Source organism: Bos taurus, chromosome 10 (genome assembly GCF_002263795.3).
Source record: "Bos taurus isolate L1 Dominette 01449 registration number 42190680 breed Hereford chromosome 10, ARS-UCD2.0, whole genome shotgun sequence".
NCBI classification, from domain to species: Eukaryota; Metazoa; Chordata; class Mammalia; order Artiodactyla; family Bovidae; genus Bos; species Bos taurus.
The window spans coordinates 52087472-52107159 of record NC_037337.1 but is presented as its reverse complement, the minus strand read 5'-3'; the positions used below and the strand labels follow the sequence as shown (position 1 = coordinate 52107159).

The following is a 19688-nucleotide window of genomic DNA, read 5'->3' as shown; positions in this document are numbered from 1 at the left end:
TTCCTTGAATACATTTGTTTCTGAAAACTTGCTTCAGTTTCAGTTCAGTCGCTCAGTCGTGTCTGACTCTTTGGGACCCCATGAATCACAGCACGCCAGGCCTCCCTGTCCATCACCAACTCCCGGAGTCCACTCAGACTCACGTCCATCGAGTCAGTGATGCCATCCAGTCATCTCATCCTCTGTCGTCCCCTTCTCCTCCTGCCCCCAATCCCTCCCAGCATCAGTCTTTTCCAATGAGTCAACTCTTCGCATGAGGTGGCCAAAGTATTGCAGTTTCAGCTTTAGCATCATTCCTTCCAAAGAAATCCCAGGGCTGATCTCCTTCAGAATGGACTGGTGGGATCTCCTTGCAGTCCAAGGGACTCTCAAGAGTCTTCTCCAACACCACAGTTCAAAAGCATCAATTCTTCGGCGCTCAGCTTTCTTCACAGTCCAACTCTCACATCCATAGATGACCACTGGAAAAACCATAGCCTTGACTAGACAGACCTTTGTTGGCAAAGTAATGTTGCTGCTTTTGAATATGCTATCTAGGTTGGTCATAACTTTCCTTCCAAGGAGTAAGCATCTTTTAATTTCATGGCTGCAGTCACCATCTGCAGTGATTTTAGAGCCCCCAAAAATAAAGTCTGACACTGTTTCCACAGTTTCCCCATCTATTTCCCATGAAGTGATGGGACCAGATGCCATGATCTTCATTTTCTGAATGTTGAGCTTTAGGCCAACTTTTTCACTCTCCACTTTCACTTTCATCAAGAGGCTTTTTAGTTCTTCTTTACTTTCTGCCATAAGGGTGGTGTCATCTGCATATCTGAGGTTACTGATATTTCTCCCAGCAATCTTGGTTCCAGCTTGGGTTTCTTCCAGTCCAGCGTTTCTCATGATATACTCTGCATATAAGTTAAATAAGCAGGGTGACAATATACAGCCTTGACGTACTCCTTTTCCTATTTGGAACCAGTCTGTTGTTCCATGTCCAGTTCTAACTGTTGCTTCCTGACCTGCATATAAGTTTTTCAAGAGGCAGGTCAGGTGGTCTGGTTTTCTCATCTTGCTTCACATACCCTCAAATCATATCCATTACTTGATGCTGAGTCCTCCCTCCAGTTGGTGCTATTCTTTAGTTAAGAAACCCAAACTGGGATCTGTATTCCAAAAAAAATTTGTCTATTTGACATCTAGGAGCAATGATCTAATGATCCTACAGCCCCAGACATTCCTTCAGGACCACACTGGCTCTTTAAACCACAGCATGAGGATGGCCAATGGTTGTGTGTTGTCCTGTTGAAATTTATGCAACTGTTTCATCTTTCCCAATAAACCTCCCTCATCAAACATTCCTTTCTTTCCACAACTTCTACCCTCCCTTCCTCTCGCCCTTTCTTTTTGAAGTATAATTGACATACAAAAGTGAAAGAAAGTAAAAGTGAAGTTGCTCAGTCATGTCTGACTCTTTGCGACCCCATGGCCTGTAGCCTACCAGGCTTCTTGGTCCATGGGATTTTCCAGGCAAGAATACTGGAGTGGGTTACCATTTCCTTCTCCAGGAGATCTTCCTGACCCAGGGACTGAACCCAGGTATCCCGCATTGTAGGCAGATGCTTTACCATCTGAGCCACCAGGGAAGTCCATAGTTTCAGTTTTATAATGATTAGATATTTATGTATAATGAAATGATTACCAAATTACCCAATTTATAGATTCATTAAAAAGTTTAACACTATGAAGGCCTAACAAAACTCATCCATAATCCAGATGCAGCCTCGGGACCAGCATTTTGCTACCTGCGCACAGTTGGAAGATTATAAGCTGATTTATATGAGGCCTGTGGCAGCCTGGTTTGTGAATGTGCTTGAAAAATGCTTCTTGTTACTGTGACTTCCCATTGTCTTTGATGGTGGCCATCTTCACTCACTTGTTGAGTTTCCTCTCATTCCAGGTCCTTGGATGTGGTTCTGTTGCCCAAGCTGTTCTCAGTCGAGGACACTTTGGAGGAATCATCACTATCAATACTGGATTTTCAATGGCAGTTGCAATGGCCATTTATGTGAGTGCAGGTGTCTCTGGTAAGTACCAGAAACAATGACAACCACTACTAACCCAGCCATCCCAGTGTACTATCACTGTTCTGGGTGCTTTACATACCTTAACTGTTTTAGACCTCAGCAGTCCTGCAAGAATATCTTTGATTCTATTTTTATAAATGACCAATTTTAAACGGCCAGCAAATAAATGCTAAGTGACCTGCCGCTTTGTCAACCTGCAGCAAGAGACAGAGATGAGGGCTGGAACTCAGAACTGACTGATTCCTAAATCCAGCCACTGAATCGTATTCTTCGCCTGTCAATACATTCTTTTATAAGCTCCATCTTACGCTTGAAAACCACTTCCCAGATATTCTGTGAATGGCCCGTGAAGATCACTCCAACAGAGGCAGTTCCCCAGACCTTTATCCGAGCAATCACAGAGAGCCCTGGGCCATTTGCAAAGTAGCTGGTACTTTCATGGAGGTGCAGGGCTAATTAAGAGGTCTTGGTCCAACCTGCCCTGAGTGGTAGACTAATTAAAAGCAATTCTTGAGGTTCTGAGAAGCAAAATGAAATGATACTCAATGCAGCCTGGGACCTTAGGAAGGAAGTGTGAAAATGATCCACTTCCCAAAGATTGTGGAATCTTTAGCAGCCTTGTCTTGGGGACTCAGAACACTAAGGTAAGACTGTTGGTGATAAGGGAAGATGGGGACCCCGGTGTGCTGGGCACTGTATGGGGTGCTGTATACTATTTATCTCCTCTCTCTTCTGTAACACCTCCTCTCTCTTCTGCAGCAGCACTCTGAGGCAGGTATTACTGTCCATTCTACAGAGAAAACTGGAGGCCTGAAGATTTTTGCTTTTTGCTTTGGGTTTGTGCTCAGTCATGTCTTTGCAACCCCATGGACTATATATAGCCCACCAGGCTCCTCTGTTCATGGGATTCCCCAGACAAGAATACTGGAACAGGTTGCCATTTCCTACTCCAGGGGATCTTCTTGACCCAGGGATTGAACCTGTGTCTCTTGTGTGTCCTGCAATGGCAGGCAGATTCTTTACCACTGTGTCATCTGGGAAGCCCCCAAGGGGTTAAATTAATTTCCAGACATCCCACAGCTGGTAAAAAGGCAAATCAAAGATTTGGCCCAGGTCCATGAGACAGCAAAGCATAGGTCCCAATTACTAAACAACACTTCCAATGATCTATCATGGGAAAGGCAGTTTAGACAGGGCTGTACAGGTCCAGTACAGGGCAGGACGGTCCAGGGGAGGATCCTGCAGGTGAGTTGGCTGGACTGGTGACAAGCACTGCCACTGTAGCACTGAAGAATGACTGCCCAGACCCCCTCAGAGCCTCCGGGGACTGGGTACTCGGAACAGTCGTTTGCTGGCTGGCAGCCTTTCCGTATCATAGGGGCACTCAGATCCTAAGGCAGTCCAGGTTACAGATTCCCATGTATGTGGTTTGTTAAGTAGGAGCAGTGTTTCTGTTCAAACTCATGCTGAGCCTTTGCTGTGATCCCCACACTCTACTGCCTACCCAAGATGCAAAAATAACCAAGGGGCCACCCTGAATGGGCCAAGGCTAGATGACAGTGCAGGCCTTGACACCAGAGACAGAATACCTTCTTGCCTTCAAACAAGCATGCAGAATGCTCCATTGCCTCTCCCCACACCCTCCCAACTGCATTCAGACAAGTGTGGTTTCCACAAACCATGCAATATAAATGTAGGCATATTCTCAGCTACTTTTTAAAGGTGGAGATGTGGTTTTGCCATATTTCACCTACATAACTCCTTGAATTGAATATCATCAAATATTTACTTAGGATAAACTGGTCCCAGACCTTACCAATGTAGCTGACACTTCACCACCACCGCTGTCAATGTCTGTTTGCATACACTGATATATTTGGAGTTATCATGGGAGGAAAAGGGGCAGAGACCAGCAGGAAGGAGAAGAGGGAGTGAAAGATGGTGTGAGGTCTTCCCATCTGGCCTTTAGCCTGGGGTTGGTTAAGCCCCTGCACTCAGAGGAGTAAGCGGACTGTTTTCATGAAGGGCTGTTCCTGAGCAAGGCTTGGGAGCTGTCCAAATTGTTTCAGAGATTTGTGAGATCAGAGATTTCAGAGATTTGTGATTTCAGAGATTTCAGAGACTGTGAGATCCCCAAATGCAAGAACAGTTTCTGAGCCTGGCTAATAGAAGGCAGCTATTGCTGTTGTTTAGTCACCAGGTCGTGTCCAACTCTTTGCAACTCGATGGACTATAGCCCGCCAGGCTCCTCTGTCCATGGAATTCTCCAGGCAAGAATATTGAGTGGGTTGCTCTTTCCTTCTCCAGGGGATCTTCCTGACCCAGGGATTGAACCCATGTCTTCTGCATTGGCAGGCAGATTCTTTGCCATTGAGCCACCTGGGATGGCAGTGTTGAGCTGGGGAAAGGGAGCTTATTTCCCATCTCTGTTTGGAACTAAGCACTATTCAGGCTCCCAGGGAAATGGGGGAAACAGGCACAGATAACACCCTGGCCCAGTGATGACATCAGTGCAGACTCAGTATTGGCTTTAACAGCCCGGGAATAGGAGAGGAAGATGGGGGGGGGGGGGGGTGCGGTGGTGATTCTCTCATAGTGGCTGCAACCAACATACTGATTTGTGGACACTTGTGAGGCCCTCTTTGGGAATTCCCAAAATAACCAATGTATATTAGGCATAAACATAAATGGGACCCCACTTTGTGGTCCAGACTGGGAAGGTCAGCTGACCTCTGGTTTTGGAACATAAAGCGTTACTTCTCTGCACAGGAGTCACCTACCCTGCTCCCTTGTGAGCTTGCCAGGAGTCTGGCAATCCAGTCTGGCCAATCAGAACTCGCAATGCCTTGATTATGCACCACCCCACACTCAGCATTTGCTCTGCTGACTTGTACCTAGATCAGGGCAGCTGTTTCTGATGCAGCATTTTATAGGCAATAAAAATCTCCAGAAAAAAGCAAGATTGCTTAATGAGAGCTAAAATAGTAGGATTATCTCCATCATAGAGTTGTCTGCGGGTGGCAGGGAGAAGGGGACTCGTCTAGGACAGAACCCTGAACCTGATCACCTTGCTCATGTAAGGTTTTCATCTCAGGCCTCCTCCTGGGCTTCAGCTCCATCCATCCGGGTCTTTATGTGGATAATCTGATCATCACAGCCACTTCGACAGGGCCAAGATATGAGCGTGGCCCTCTCCAACTGTAACACTCCTGTTTCTTCCGCAGTGCTGCTCTGTTTTTTTTGTCTTTCAGGTAGGGGTGAGCCGAGTGATCACACATCTCTGCAAAGAGAAACTCTCCTCAATGCTTTGCAAAGCGCCCTCCCAGACACACCCTCTCTGACCCCCAAACAGCTTTCCCTCTGTAGATCTTTGTAGCCTGAGCTATCTCAATAAAGACCTCTGGCTATTTATATCCCCAACGTTCATATCTTGAACACCTACTAAGTGCCTTTTGGTATGGGAAGCTCAAGGTGAATAATAGTTCTGGCCTCAGAGTGCTTTTGAGAGACTAAAAGCATAAATCTTTTATGCTTTAAACCTACAGCAAGTTTTATTTTGGAAGAGGAGCTTGGTAAATAATAACTCTCCCATTGGCGGACTCATCTGAGGGGAGATATTTTTGATTGGAGGTGATTTCTTATGTCCCCGGGTCCTTTCACACTGGCTCCCTCCAGGCTGGCTGGGTGGCGGTGATCCTCCAACTAGCCTCTGGAAAAGAGAAACAGGGCTGGCTCCAGGACCTTTTCCCCTGCCCTGTGTGGCCCCCTCTTCTAAGCCCTGTTTCCAGCTTCCTAGTAAGCGGTACTCTTGCCAGTCTCCAGAATTATGACTCTCTTAGATTTAAAAGCAAAACAAAAGATGTGATGCATGTGTAAGTCTTCAGGAAGTCACCTGTGCTTTGATGCATTGACATTTTCTTGTTCATATGAGCCCCTGAGGGGCAGAGTCAGGTGAAGACAGGGCCCTCATAGTTTAGCCAGCAGTCAGAATCCCTCCCCACTGCAAGCCCACCTTGGCTTAGAGATTCAGGAAAAGCACAACTTTCTTCCTGGAGGCAATGAGAGGAGGGAGGCTTCCAAAAACAAAGCTTATCAATAGGTTGTGTGTGGAGTCAAATGGCAAAGTGTCATCATCACCATCATCATTATCACTGCTTTGTTTATAGCTATTCCCATAACCCAGAGGTCCACATTTCAGTGTGGTTACACTGACAGTCACTCTAATCCCCCTAACACACACACTAAATGTCATCTGTACTCTTCACACGTGTGTCCTTCATCCCTAGGAATCAAGCCCATATGTTCAAAGACGACTTTTGAAATATTTTCACCTGCTGTCTAAGGCAGAGAAAACCTTTATAAACTTGGTAAAGAAAACCTAGAAAAGTAAAAACATAGAACATAGGCCCTAGAGTTCAAATAAGCTTGGATTTGAATCTGAGACCTACCACTTATTAACCATGTGACCATAAACTGTTACTTGACTTCTCAGTTTCCCCACCAGTTAACTGGAGTAGGACCCATCTCACCGGTTTCTTAGGAGGATCAAGTGCGTGTAATTATCCATATGATAGCATCTGACAAGTGTTCAATATGTGTGGTTGTTGCTGCTACAGGAAAGTCAGCTGGGGATAGCATCAGCCTACCCCCAGAACAAGCCCTCTGCCTGAACTTGCGAATGGATAAGAATCAAAGAGGATGATTTCTTGAGTCAGAGTTTAGGTTGGAGTGAAGGAAATGTTATTCCATTTCTGTGTGTGAGATATACATTGTCTATGTAGAGAAACTACGGAGAATCCATTCAGATGTTGTGACCACCTCAAAATAAACTGAGCCCCTTACCTCAGTGAGAGGTACAGCCCACCAAGGGAGGGACATTAAAGACATGTTTCTTTTTCAGTCCTAATATTATTTCTATATCCTCTGGACAGGGACTTAGGAATTACTAGATATAGAATTAAATCCACTAAGTATATTATATAAATATATTGATTTTAAAATATACTGAAGCTAACAGTTTATATCAATCTCTTTGGGGTTATTCACCGCAGATGGTGACTGCAGCCATGAAATTAAAAGACGCTTACTCCTTGGAAGGAAAGTTATGACCAACCTAGATAGCATATTCAAAAACAGAGACATTACTTTGCCAACAAAGGTTCGTCTAGTCAAGGCTATGGTTTTTCCTGTGGTCAGGTATGGATGTAAGAGTTGGACTGTGAAGAAGGCTGAGTGCCAAAGAATTGATGCTTTTGAACTGTGGTGTTGGAGAAGACTCTTGAGAGTCCCTTGGACTGCAAGGAGATCCAACCAGTCCATTCTAAAGGAGATCAGCCCTGGGATTTCTTTGGAAGGACTGATGCTAAAGCTGAAACTCCAGTACTTTGGCTACCTCATGCGAAGAGTTGACTCATTGGAAAAGACTCTGATGCTGGGAGGGATTGAGGGCAGGAGAAGAAGGGGACAACAGAGGATGAGATGGCTGGATGGCATCACTGACTCGATGGACATGAGTCTCGGTGAACTCTGGGAGTTGGTGATGGACAGGGAGGCCTGGCATGCTGTGATTCATGGGGTCGCAAAGAGTCAGACACAACTGAGCGACTGATCTGATCTGATCTTGGGGTTATTGATTTATAGATAGGCAAAGCCCAGTAGAACAAACTGTGGAAACTTCTTAAAGAGATGGGAGTACCAGACCCCCTTACCTGCATCCTGAGAAATCTGTATGCAGGTTAAGAAGCAACAGTTAGAACCAGACATGGAAAAGCAGACTGGTTCCAAATTGAGAAAGGAATATGTCAAGGCTGTATATTGTCACCCTGCTTATTTAACTTCTATACAGAGTACATCATGAGAAACGCTGGGCTGGAAGAAGCACAAGCTGGAATCAAGATTGCCAGGAGAAATATCAATAACCTCAGATATGCAGATGACGCACCACCTTTATGGCAGAAAGCAAAGGAGAACTAAAGAGCCTCTTGATGAAAGTGAAAGAGGAGAGTAAAAAAGTTGGCTTAAAACTCAACATTCAAAAAACAAAGACCATGGCCCCTCTGGTCCCATCACTTCATGGCAATAGATGGGGAAACAATGGAAACAAGGACAGACTTCATTTTCTGGGCTCCAAAATCACTGCAGATGGTGACTGAAGCCATGAAATTAAAAGACGCTTGGAAGAAAAGCTATGACTAACCTAGACATATATTAAAAAGCAGAGACATTACTTTGACAACAAAGGTCCATCTAGTCAAAGCTATGGTTTTCCCAGTAGTCATGTATGGATGTGAGAGTTGGACTATAAAGAAAGCTGAACACTGAAGAATTGATGCTTTTGAGATGTGGTGTTGGAGAAGACTCTTGAGAGTGACAGCCTGGAGATCCAACCAGTCCATCCTAAAGGAAATCAGTCCTGAATATTCATTGGAAGGACTAATGCTGAAGCTGAAACTCCAATACTTTGGCCACCTGATGCAAAGAACTGAGTCATTTGAAAAGACACTGATGCTGGGAAAGATTGAAGGCAGGAGGAGAAGGGGATGACAGAGGATGAGATGGTTGGATGGCATCACTGACTCGATGGACATGAGTTTGAGCAAGCTCTGGGAGTTAGTGATGGACAGGGAGGCCTGGTGTGCTGCAGTCCATGGGGTTGCAAAGAGTTGGATACGACTGAGCGACTAAACTGAACTGAAAGCCCAGTAGAGAGAGATGATAGAATGATAGACATAAATAGACAAAGATGGAAAATAAGCCATTTGAGTACAAGTTTGTTTGTAAATTTGACTTTGAGAAAGCTAAACTTCCTGAAAAGTATCTAATGATGCCATGAGGATTAATAGTCCTCTCTTCCTCCCCACTCTCACACACACACACCCCTCTGTGTCCTCACATATGGTTCCTTGCCTAGAAGACTGAGTTCTGCCTGCAGTCCCTAGATAAGCTTTTCTTCACAATAGTTCTCCCTGGCCTGCCCTCTGGCTTTCTTAACCACCTTGTCTTCTTTGCAGGTGGCCACATCAACCCAGCTGTTTCTTTTGCATTGTGTCTTTTTGGACGGATGAAGTGGTTCAAATTCCCCTTTTATGTGGGGGCCCAGTTCTTGGGAGCCTTTGCAGGGGCTGCGACCCTCTTCGGCATTTACTATGGTGAGTAGGGCCCTAAGTCCAGAGATTAGGGACAGCTGAGTGTAAGCTGAAATTCAGGATTACTTGGCAGGAAGAGGTGAGATAGGAAGAACAGGACACAGTCTATCACACACTTGACAGGCAGTTCTAAGTGTCCTGAATGAAAGTGAAAGTGTTGGCTGCTCAGTTGTGTCTAACTCTTTGCAACCCCATGGACTGCAGCCCGCCAGGCTCCTCTGTCCATGGAATTCTCTAGGCAAGAATACTGGAGTGGGTTGCCATTCCTTTCTCCAGGGGATCTTCCCAGCCCAGGGATTAAACCTGGGTTTCCTGTATTGCAGGTGGATTCTCTGCCATCTGAGCTACCAAGGAAGCCCTTCTAAGGGTCCTAAGTTCTAGTTAATGGGGCCAACATTATTCTCAGGGTGCATTCATGAAGCCTCTTAATGAAAACGATCACAACTTAAATGAAGGGGAGAACATAAAGGAATTCTATCTTTAGACCCAACCAGTACTACAGTGTAAACAATGCCAAAGAAGCAACAGGGCCCTGGCTTCTCCATACCTTTCTCTGAATTGGCTGGGAGAGAAACCATTGACTTCTCTCAAAGGAATGATGAGTAAATATTTAGAGAAGGAATTTGGAGCAAAGCCTTTGAGGGAAGGAACACAGTAGAGAAATGGGGTGGGTAGGGAACCCCATCTCCCTTTTGCCCAATAGCCAGGGCTTCCATTTGGCAGCAGTCCTGGGGGAATCAAAGTTCTGACAATGGAAGACCCAGACTTTAGTTCCATATGAACTAAGTAAGTAGCTGTGTGGCTTCAATAAGTCATCTGACCTTATTGGTCTCAGTTTCCTCCTCTGGAAAATGAGGGAATGAACTAGATGACTTCAGAACCCTTTCAAACTAAAAAATCTTGCTGCTGCTAAGTCCCTTCAGTCGTGTCCATCTCTGTGCGACCCCATAGACGGCAGCTCACCAGGCTCCCCCGTCAGTGGGATTCTCCAGGCAAGAACACTGGAGTGGGGTCCCATCTTGGGGTTCCATAAAATCAACTGTTAAAGTATCTCCTTCTATCTAACCCAAAGTAAATCTCAATACCTTATAACTCTCAAGCTGGAACACTCAGGAAACTAGAGTTTATGAGCCAAGCCTAATAGAGGTACCTGTGGAAAGGCACCTCTTCCCGCAGACTATCCTAAGAAATGGAGTGTAAGAAAACAAAAGGAGAACTCAAGATCAGACCAGAAACCTGGAGAGTCAGAGGCTGGGTCAGGAGAGGCCTGGGGGTCTGGGACAACCTAGACCACACTGGGTATGTCAGGGTCTGCTGTGTCTCTTGTTCTAAGGGCATCTTCACTGTACTTGATGCCCTCAAATGCTGGACTGGTATTAAGGGTTACTGAGAACCCTCTGGGTATCATGGATTCTGCCTAGAGCAGGTCTAAGCTTCACTTTGGCCTTTAGTCAATCTTGCAAATTCCAACAATTCCCCTCAGAGAAAACTGGTTCCCACGACCCACTGAATAAGGATTTGGCTCAAGTGTGGAGAGAACCATCCAGGGCAGCCAGGGCTTTCTTTCTCTGACCCGTCACCCTGGGAGCTCTCTGCTGCTGCTGCTGCTAAGTCGCTTCAGTCGTGTTTGACTCTGTGCAACCCCATAGATGGCAGCCCACTAGGCTTCCCCGTCCCTGGGATTCTCCAGGCAAGAACACTGGAGTGGGTTGCCATTTCCTTCTCCAATGCATGAAAGTGAAAAGTGAAAGTGAAGTTGCTCAGTCGTGTCCGACTCTTAGTGACCTCAAGGACTGCAGCCTACAAGGCTCCTCCATCCATGGGATATTCCAGGCAAGAGTACTGGAGTGGGGCGCCATTGCTTTCTCCGTGGGAGCTCTCTGGGCATCTCTAAAACTACCATACTATGAGACGAAGAGAGGCAAATGATATGGATCTGCCAAACTGAACCTGGCTATTTGTCTGTACTTGCTCAGCACAAGACCTGGCATAAGTCTCCCTCTCTTCTGCCCAGAGGACACTAATGTGCCAGAGCTCTGTCTTCCATAGATGCGTTTATGTCTTTTGCTGGTGGAAAACTGCTCATCGTGGGAGAAAATGCAACAGCACACATTTTCGCAACATACCCAGCTCCGTATCTGTCTCTGGTGAATGCATTTGCAGAACAAGTAAGTGTATATGCAACAAAGACCCAAGTTCAGTGAAGACATAATCTAATAAGGAGGATGCATAGGAACATTACAGGTCTATCAGAAAGGAAAGTCTGTGTTTCCAAAGTTGGAGGTCCCTAAGTATAACCCAAGCTTTGCTGACAAATTCTTGTGCTTGCCAAAGTTGAACCACTGAGTTTCCTGCTTCCTCTTTAAAAAGTACCCTTGTTTCACATCAGTTCAGATGTGAAAGTTCAGAGAAAAGTGGAGGAGTGGACCTTTCAACCCCGTACGGGCAAATGGGGTTTGCTTTGAGAAACTGTCTCATTTGTTCACATCATGTAAATGTAGAGATCTGGAGAAAAGACGTTTTGTTCTCAGTTCAAGACCTGTGAAGTGTGGTAGGCGAGCTGAGGGTCCTCGGTGTCTCCCCAGATGTATAGGTTTATCTAGACTCTCCAGGAAGCTAGAAGTGTCTCTCCTTTTTGACATTTAAACAAGGGGCATCCAAGCATTTGTCATGTAGCCAATAGCACAACTGTTCTGGTCTTAAATCACTTGTCTGGGTCTCATCCTGATTCTTCTGCTTAGGAGCTCTGTGCCCTTGGGCAAGTTTCTTAACCTCTTTCAATCCTCCTTTCCTCATCTGTAAATTGTGAATAAATAGGATTTATCTCACAGTAATCTGTGTGAGGTTCTAATGAGAAAAAACAATGAAGTACCTGGCACATAATAAGTATCTGGTAAAGAGTGGCTGTCATTTAGTTGTTACAGTAAAACAGTAATACAATTTCCAAATAATAGTTTAGAAATTTTAGAAAGTAGAGACTGGAGGAAACACCCACTATACCACATCACTTCAAGATACCTGCTATTATTGTTTGTATAATCCCTTACAACTTGTCTTTTATGTTATTTTCAAGTATAAAATGTAATACACATATAATTTTTTACCTAACGTCATAAGTATTTTTAAATTTTACCACATGTGTGTGCTTAGTCGCTCAGTCGTGTCTGACTTTTGTGACCCCACAGACTGTAGCCCGACAGACTCCTCTGTCCATGGGGGTTCTCCAGGCAAGGATACTGGAGTGGGTTGTTATTTCCTTCTCCAGCAGATCTTCATGACCCACGAATCAAACCCGAGTCTCCTGCATTGCAGGCAGATTCTTTACCAACTGAGCCACAAGGAAGGCCTCCGATTTTTTTTTAAATGTTACCACATAGTTTTTGTTTTCTAATTTTTTTTCTTAAAACATACCTGTTCATTTTCATGTTAACCTAGAAAAATATTTCATGTTAATCGAGGTAAATATTCAATCATCACATTGTACACACAGAGTTCATATTTATTGTTTTTAGTGGCTGTATAATAGACTATAGAATGGGCACTACACAATTGCTTTTGCCCTGGTGATGTGGAATCCAGGTTTCCAGTACTATAAATAATGCTTAATTATGTATCTGCATATTCATTGTATTATTTTTCCATATTTTAGATTATTTCCAAGGTGTAGTTCTCAAATATCCAACTGGGTCCAACTGAGTACACACATTTATGGGCTTTTTAAAATACATATTGCTAAATCATTGTTAAATTGGCTTTCAAAAGTAATAACTTGGTTAGTTCAACCAGGAAAGCCTGAGAGAACTGATATCATTTCCCTAATATTTGGTATTGCTTGCATTTTTTTTTCATTACAAATCAGTTTTCCCCACTTACTTGTTTTTCAAATCTATTTTTCTTTTATGAACTGTCGTTTCATTTCCTTTGCCTGTGTATCTATTGATGTCTCACGTCGTTTTTCTCACCAATTTGAATGAGCCCCTTTGTTCATTTCTCCAGCCTGCAGCTTGCCCTCGATTTACCTGGTAGCAGCTTAACAGGTCAGAGTAGTTGAGATAGAGTGTCTAGAGTTAAACTCTCTGTATCCACACCTGATTGCCACTGACTGCGTCACCTCGGTCAGGTAACTCGTCTGTAAAGGAGAGAGAGATTAGCACTCATGTCTAGGACTGCTAAGAAGAAGAAAAGGCTCTGACACAGTGCTCAGCCAGTGTATGTTGCTTATTATTAGGTTTGTTTTTAACAATAGGGGGTACATTTTGAGGTGGGCCAGTGGGAAGAATATAAGCTGAACCCCTCGTACATTTTCTCCTCACCCAGGTAGTGGCCACCATGTTCCTCCTCATTGTCATCTTTGCCATTTTTGACTCGAGAAACTTGGGAGTCCCCAGAGGCCTAGAGCCTGTTGTCATTGGCTTCCTGATTGTTACCATCGCCTCCTCTCTGGGAATGAACAGTGGCTGTGCCATGAACCCGGCTCGAGACCTGAGTCCCAGACTTTTCACTGCTTTGGCAGGTTGGGGCTTTGAGGTGTTCACGTAAGTAACAAAATGATCGGGGAAGAGGGAGGAAGATTCACGCTGCGCCTCAATGGGGAGGGCTGGGCTTCGACCTAGAGATCCAAGAGAGCGCAGATGGGAGGGTGAGGGTAAGAGCACCCTCGTCAGAAGTGTGAAACATTATCACTGGTGATTTATGATGTGGTGTGTGTGTGTAAGACAGGGAAAGAGAAGGGGGAGGGAGACAAAGAGACAGAGAGCAATCACCGACGCTATTCTAATCACCACCACTGGCAGCACTGGAGCCACTACAGAGAAAGCATTGTGAGGACAGGGGCCTTAACCGCGTTTTCACTGCTTTGTCTGCAGTGACTGAAATAGGATCCAGCACATAGAAAGCTATTCAATGAAAGCTATTGAACAAAAGAATGGATAAACGCTCTGTGCCGCATATGTTCTAGGAGATGAAGGATACAAAAAGAATCAAGCATCATCCCCTGTCTTTTTTGTTTCTTTCTTTTGTTGTGTCGTGTCTTAGTGTGGCACACGGGATTTTCACCACGTCATGCAGAATCTTTTGTTGCAGTGCACAAGCTCTCCAGTTGTGGTACGCAGGCTTAGTTGCTCTGTGGCATTTGGGATCTTAGTTCCCTGACCAGGGATTGAACACATGTCCCCTGCATCACCAGGCAGATTTTTAACCATTTGGACCACCAGGAAAGTCCCCAGCATACCCTATCTTTAAGGAACAAACACCACAATGAATCTTCTAGAGCAGTGGTTCTCAGCCAGTGGTAATTTTGCCCCCAAGGATGTTTGGCAATGCATGTTGACACTTCGGGTTGTCACAGCTGGGCATGGTGGGGGCAGAACCTGTCACCAGTATCTAGTGGGTAGAGTCCAACGGGGGATACTGCTAAGCATCTTACAGTACCCAGGACAGATCCCCACAAACAAAAATGCTCAGAGTGCCACAGCTGAGGAGCTCTGTTCCAGAATGACCATACTAGACCATGAAAAGGTGGAACACAACGTTCACAGCTAGGATAGATCCTGTGTATTCTTCCAGTGGACCATTGAGAACATGTTAAAGGTCTCCTTATTTCCAAAGCCCAGAATGAACCCATGAGTTTCCTTTAATTCCAATTTCCTGAGGTTCACTCCAGGAGACCACTGTCCTCACCTCGCCACCAAGACACCTCTGTGAGCTTCACACAGACGCCTAAAACAAAGACGCGCCAGAGTGAGCTGGCCTCGCTTTGAGCCTTGCTTGGTGATTCACCCAAAGCTCTAAGTGTGATGGTGGTTCTAAAACAGGTCTTGCCTGTTCTCTTTGCTTTGTTGAGTATATGGCAGGAGCCCACATCTGTGATGTTGAAATCACCTAATGCCAAACTCTGAGCACCGCATCCCTCAGGATCAGGATTTTCCCCCTCATGCACGCATTCATTCATCCATGCGGCTTCCTAATCCCTTGTTTAAGGCCTAGTGCTAAAGATGCCCTTTACTATTGCTGCCCTTCACTGCTTTGTTTATGTTCTGTTTCAGAGCGTGAACATAGGTTGAAGCTGTCAAATGACTAACCCCAGGAGTTGAGAGAAGACTTGCAGCTCCAAATTTAGGAACTATGGGAGTGGAAGTAGGGGCATTGTATAGTATTTGGACATGTTCAATCAGGGACAGAGAGGCTGTTTCAAGCAGAGAGGCATCTGTATCTAAAGACAGCATATTAAAATGATACACAATCTAGTCTAGTTGGAAGGCTGTATGAAGAAACTTGGAAGGGCAATTGTTTCAGATCACAGAGGACTAGATTTCTAGAACAAGACTCTGGGATTTTTGTTGCTGTCTTTTCTATAGAGTATAGGGAGTAGCAAAGGATTTAGGGCAAAAGTTTGATGTGTTTAGAACTTCAATTTACCAAAAATTCATCTGACATCATTATATAAAAGAAATTAAAAGGGAGTAGAAGGGGCAGATACCAGTTATGAAATAGCTAGGCTGACTGATAATCCTCTACCAAAAGTTCAAAAGAAAACCTTTGAGAGGTAACAGGATTCCAAAGGGTCCCTAGAGTTCCATCCTTTCAGGGTTTTCCATGACCTTGTTTACCTGAAAGGCCAGGCAGGAAGCCACGTCAAATCTCGTCCATTTAAGCCTTGTGACCTTAGCACAAAATATCCTGTTCAAGAGGGTCCAGACAGTGAAAGCAGGACATGCATGCTGGCAGGTATCTTGGCCCCTAACCTGTTAAATGACAGTGAGAGACTCACCACAAAACAGCGCTGGAAAAAAAGGAAGTGATGGACCAAATGAGGTGGTCAGACTCACTTCATGTGCTGAAGACAGCTTCCCCAGTGGCTCAGTGGTAAAGACTTCACCTGCCAAGCAGGAGATGTGAGTTCGATCCCTGGGTCAGGCAGATCCCTTGGAGAAGGTAATTGCAACCCACTCCAATATTCTTGCCTGGGAAATCCCATGGACAGAGGAGGCTGGTGGGCTACAGCCTAGGGGGGTCGCAGAGTTGGACACAACTGATTAAACAGTAGCAGCATGTGCTGAAGAGAAGGTGCTTCTCACAGAAAATTCTTTTCATAGAAAATTTGGAGGCATGGGATAAGTTCTGTGTGAAGAGTGGAGTGCAACGTCCTCTTTCCTGCACAGTAAGAGTGCCATCTGGTGGCCACTGTGCTCAATCTCAGTGCTCTTCCCTGGAGCCTGCATTTATGATCTAAGATTCAGGATCTAAGAGAGTGCTTGCATGATACAGGTGGAAAGGACCGCGGTATAGATGGAAGTATGAAGCTCAGAGATGGGGAGATTTAAGACCTTCTGTAGTCCTGAGATCCCAGGTGGCTCAGTGGTAAAGAACCTGTCTGCCAATGCGGGAAACATGGGAGACTTGGTTTCAATGCTTGGGTTGGGAAGATCCTCTGGAGGAGGAAATGGCAGCCCACTCTATTGGAGTAGAGAATCCCATGGACAGAGGAGCCTGGCGACTACAGTCTGTAGAGTCATAAAGAGTCAGACACCACTGAGCGTGTGCACACACACACACAGCAATGTGCTAAGTGCTCTGAACCCAGGACACTCCTGAGATTAGAACTAGGTCTCATGGATTCTAGAATAGGCCCCCTTTTATTATTTTAAAAATAGTTTTATTAAAAATATTATATTAAATAATATAACATTTCCTTTATTATTCTTTCTAATAAAAGTTTGATACAAACAGTTCCATGGAAATATGTATAGTTATTAAAAATAAAATTGTAAATAGCAGCCATGAATATGTTCCCCAAATAAAACACTGTGAAATTCCTATGCAGAGTTGTGTTCCTTTTGTTTCCTCTGCCTCCTCTGCATTACCCTGAACTTTTTGTTCATAATTATCCTTTTTTTAAAAAGTTTTATCTCAAATGCACATATCCTTAAACAACTACACAACTATACTGTATAGTTTTACTTGCTTCAGAGCACTCATGGTCCTTTCTACTGAATTATCTAAATGGACTTTCTGTCCCGAAAAGAAATGGTGACAATTCACAGAGACACCTGATTTCTCCCAGAACTAGACCTCCAATATAATGTACTGACACTGAGAACTTCTGGAGGGGAGAGGGAATCCTTATCAGAAAATACATTTGAGTAAGCTGTGACCTCAAAATATAAGTATGGGATTAAATTATATTTAGTATTTAATTCATATATCTACCTTTGAGTTTTTAATTCATTCATTGACAAATGCTTCCTGATTGTTTATCTCATGATTGCCCTCATCCACCAATCATGTCCAGGAATCTCTCCACATCTCCCTTCCGTTCACAATCCCCAGGACTCACCACTTCAGTATGAGGGAAAGGCAACTCCTAAATAATTGACCTGAACTTGCCCTAGATGCCCTCAACTGCTGCCATGGGTTCAGGGGCTATGTTTTCTGAAAGGGAAATAAATGGGACATTTCTCTCACAGGTATTAACAGAACAATGGAATTGGTCAACTGAAATCAGTATCCTACAAAACAGTACCTTTAAGCAATTAACACAGACATTTTTCCAGCATCCCCTCAATCATAGGATGCAGATGACCTTGCTTACCAGTAAGGCCATGCAGGGAACCTACTCCTCCCTTTAAGCCCAGCACATCCAACTCAAGAGGGTCCAGCCAATGAAAGGATACTGGCTACCAAGCTACCATGAGTGCCATTCTACTTAGCTCTTGCTGATTTAAAAAGAGCCATGAGTAGGAGAACAACTAGCTGGTTAGTGAGTAACTAGCAGTGATACTAGAAGGAAGACCAAGCGATGTATCACTGATTTCTTTGTTTGCTTTCAGAGCTGGGAATAACTTCTGGTGGATTCCTGTAGTGGGACCTTTGGTTGGTGCTGCTGCTGGAGGCTTCGTCTATTTTCTTCTCATTGAAATCCACCACCCAGATCTGAACCCAGACTTGGAGGCAGAACAACCAGAGGACAAACCAGAGAAATATGAACTGAATGCAATCATGTAATAGCGTGCTCAGGTCTGGGTTTACAGTTGGCTACCTACTGGGCTTTACCTTTCACAAAGCATCTTCACACACGTTATCTAATTGAATCCTCCTAGTGACCATTTGGGGTAAATATCAAGCTGCTCATCTTTCAAATAAGAAAACAAAATCTTACGGAAGTTGAGTTGCCTAAGGTCCCATGGAAAGTTGAACATCATTGAATGCATCCTATACATATTAGATTAATAACTGCACAAAAAGTTTGACCAGCTCCTCCTGGCTCATCAGAAGCGGGACTGGCAGCCGCCAGAATTTGCACACAGCCTGGGCAACATTCTTCTGGATCCTAAGTTATAAAGACTGCCATTGTCTGATTTTATTCCCAGAAACACTGCAAAGGGAAGAGGTAGCCCATATTTTTCATCTGCTGAAGCACATTATCAGAGGTGACTAAGGGTGACCCTTCCTAGGCCACCCTTAGTCTTGCTAAGTCTTGATCTTCCTGACCATCCCAGCATTGTACATTCTGGGAATTTCCTCTTGGTCAGGTACCTCCCTGTCACTTTAGTCAAGAGTCAGTGAATTAGGGAACTCTGCTCAATGTTATGAGGCAGTCTGGATGAGAGGGGAGTTTGGGGGAGAATGGATACATGTGTATGTATGGCTGAGTCCCTTTTCTGTCCACCTGAAATGAAACTGTCACTGCACTGTCAATCGACCATACTCCAATATAAAATTAAAAGTGTGAAAAAAAGTGTCTGTGAATTACAAGCATGAGAAATTGGTCTACGTCAAGTGATACACTTTGGTCAAACTGTCATAAAGCTCAGAATTCCCAAACCATCCAGTTTCTCAAGTGTTGTGTAATGGTAACAGAACAACAAAAAGCACATGTGAAAAGTCTCCAGGGGCCTTTAATAGACAGTAATAGACTGACATATGGCATTTCTTCTTGCTCTGAAACTACTGGCATTTCCTATTTGAAATAAATTTGGAGTGACATGTTTGTTTGGAGTAATAAGTGACATGTTTGTTTTTATGAGTAATAAGATTGCTAAGTACACTTAGTTCAGAGGTTGTCTGTCCTATCTACAAATAAAGATCTCTGGGGAACTTCTAAAAAAACAACTTGGTAAACATCTTGTTGATTCTAAATGGGTGTAGCCAGTGTTGAGAACTTTGGCTTGGTTAAAGTACATGGGTTTCCTTGAGAAACATGTCTGGTGGTGACCAAGCAATTCCCGGTAGGATTCTCAGACTTGGGGTCCTCAAGGGTTAGAGGGAAGTGGCTCTCAGAAGGGGACAGTTTACTCCTTCTCACTCTCACCTATCACCCCATGCAAGGGGACATTTGGCCATGTCTGGGGACAGTTTTGGTTGTCACAGCTGGGGTAGGAGTGTTATTGGCATCTAGTCGGTAGAAGTTGGAGATGCTGCTGAACTTCCTGCCACACACAGGATAGCCCTCCTCTGCAGTACCCATTCATACCCA

General features: G+C 44.4%; 1 protein-coding gene across 2 annotated transcripts in view; it reads left to right on the top strand.

Annotated features, from left to right (window-relative positions):
• Positions 1-19201, top strand: part of AQP9 (aquaporin 9) — a 48141-nt gene extending 28940 nt beyond the window's left edge. The window contains exons 2-6 of one of the 2 annotated variants that reach the window (NM_001205833.3): positions 1943-2069; positions 9080-9217; positions 11264-11382; positions 13532-13749; positions 18043-19201. In NM_001205833.3, coding sequence (NP_001192762.2) covers positions 1943-2069; positions 9080-9217; positions 11264-11382; positions 13532-13749; positions 18043-18217 — 777 coding nt within the window. In that variant the 3' untranslated portion in view covers positions 18218-19201. Of the gene's footprint in view, positions 1-1942; positions 2070-9079; positions 9218-11263; positions 11383-13531; positions 13750-15258; positions 15804-18042 lie in introns of those variants that run through there. The other variant, XM_015473144.3, reaches the window with a different exon arrangement.
• Positions 19202-19688: the final 487 nt, after the last annotated feature.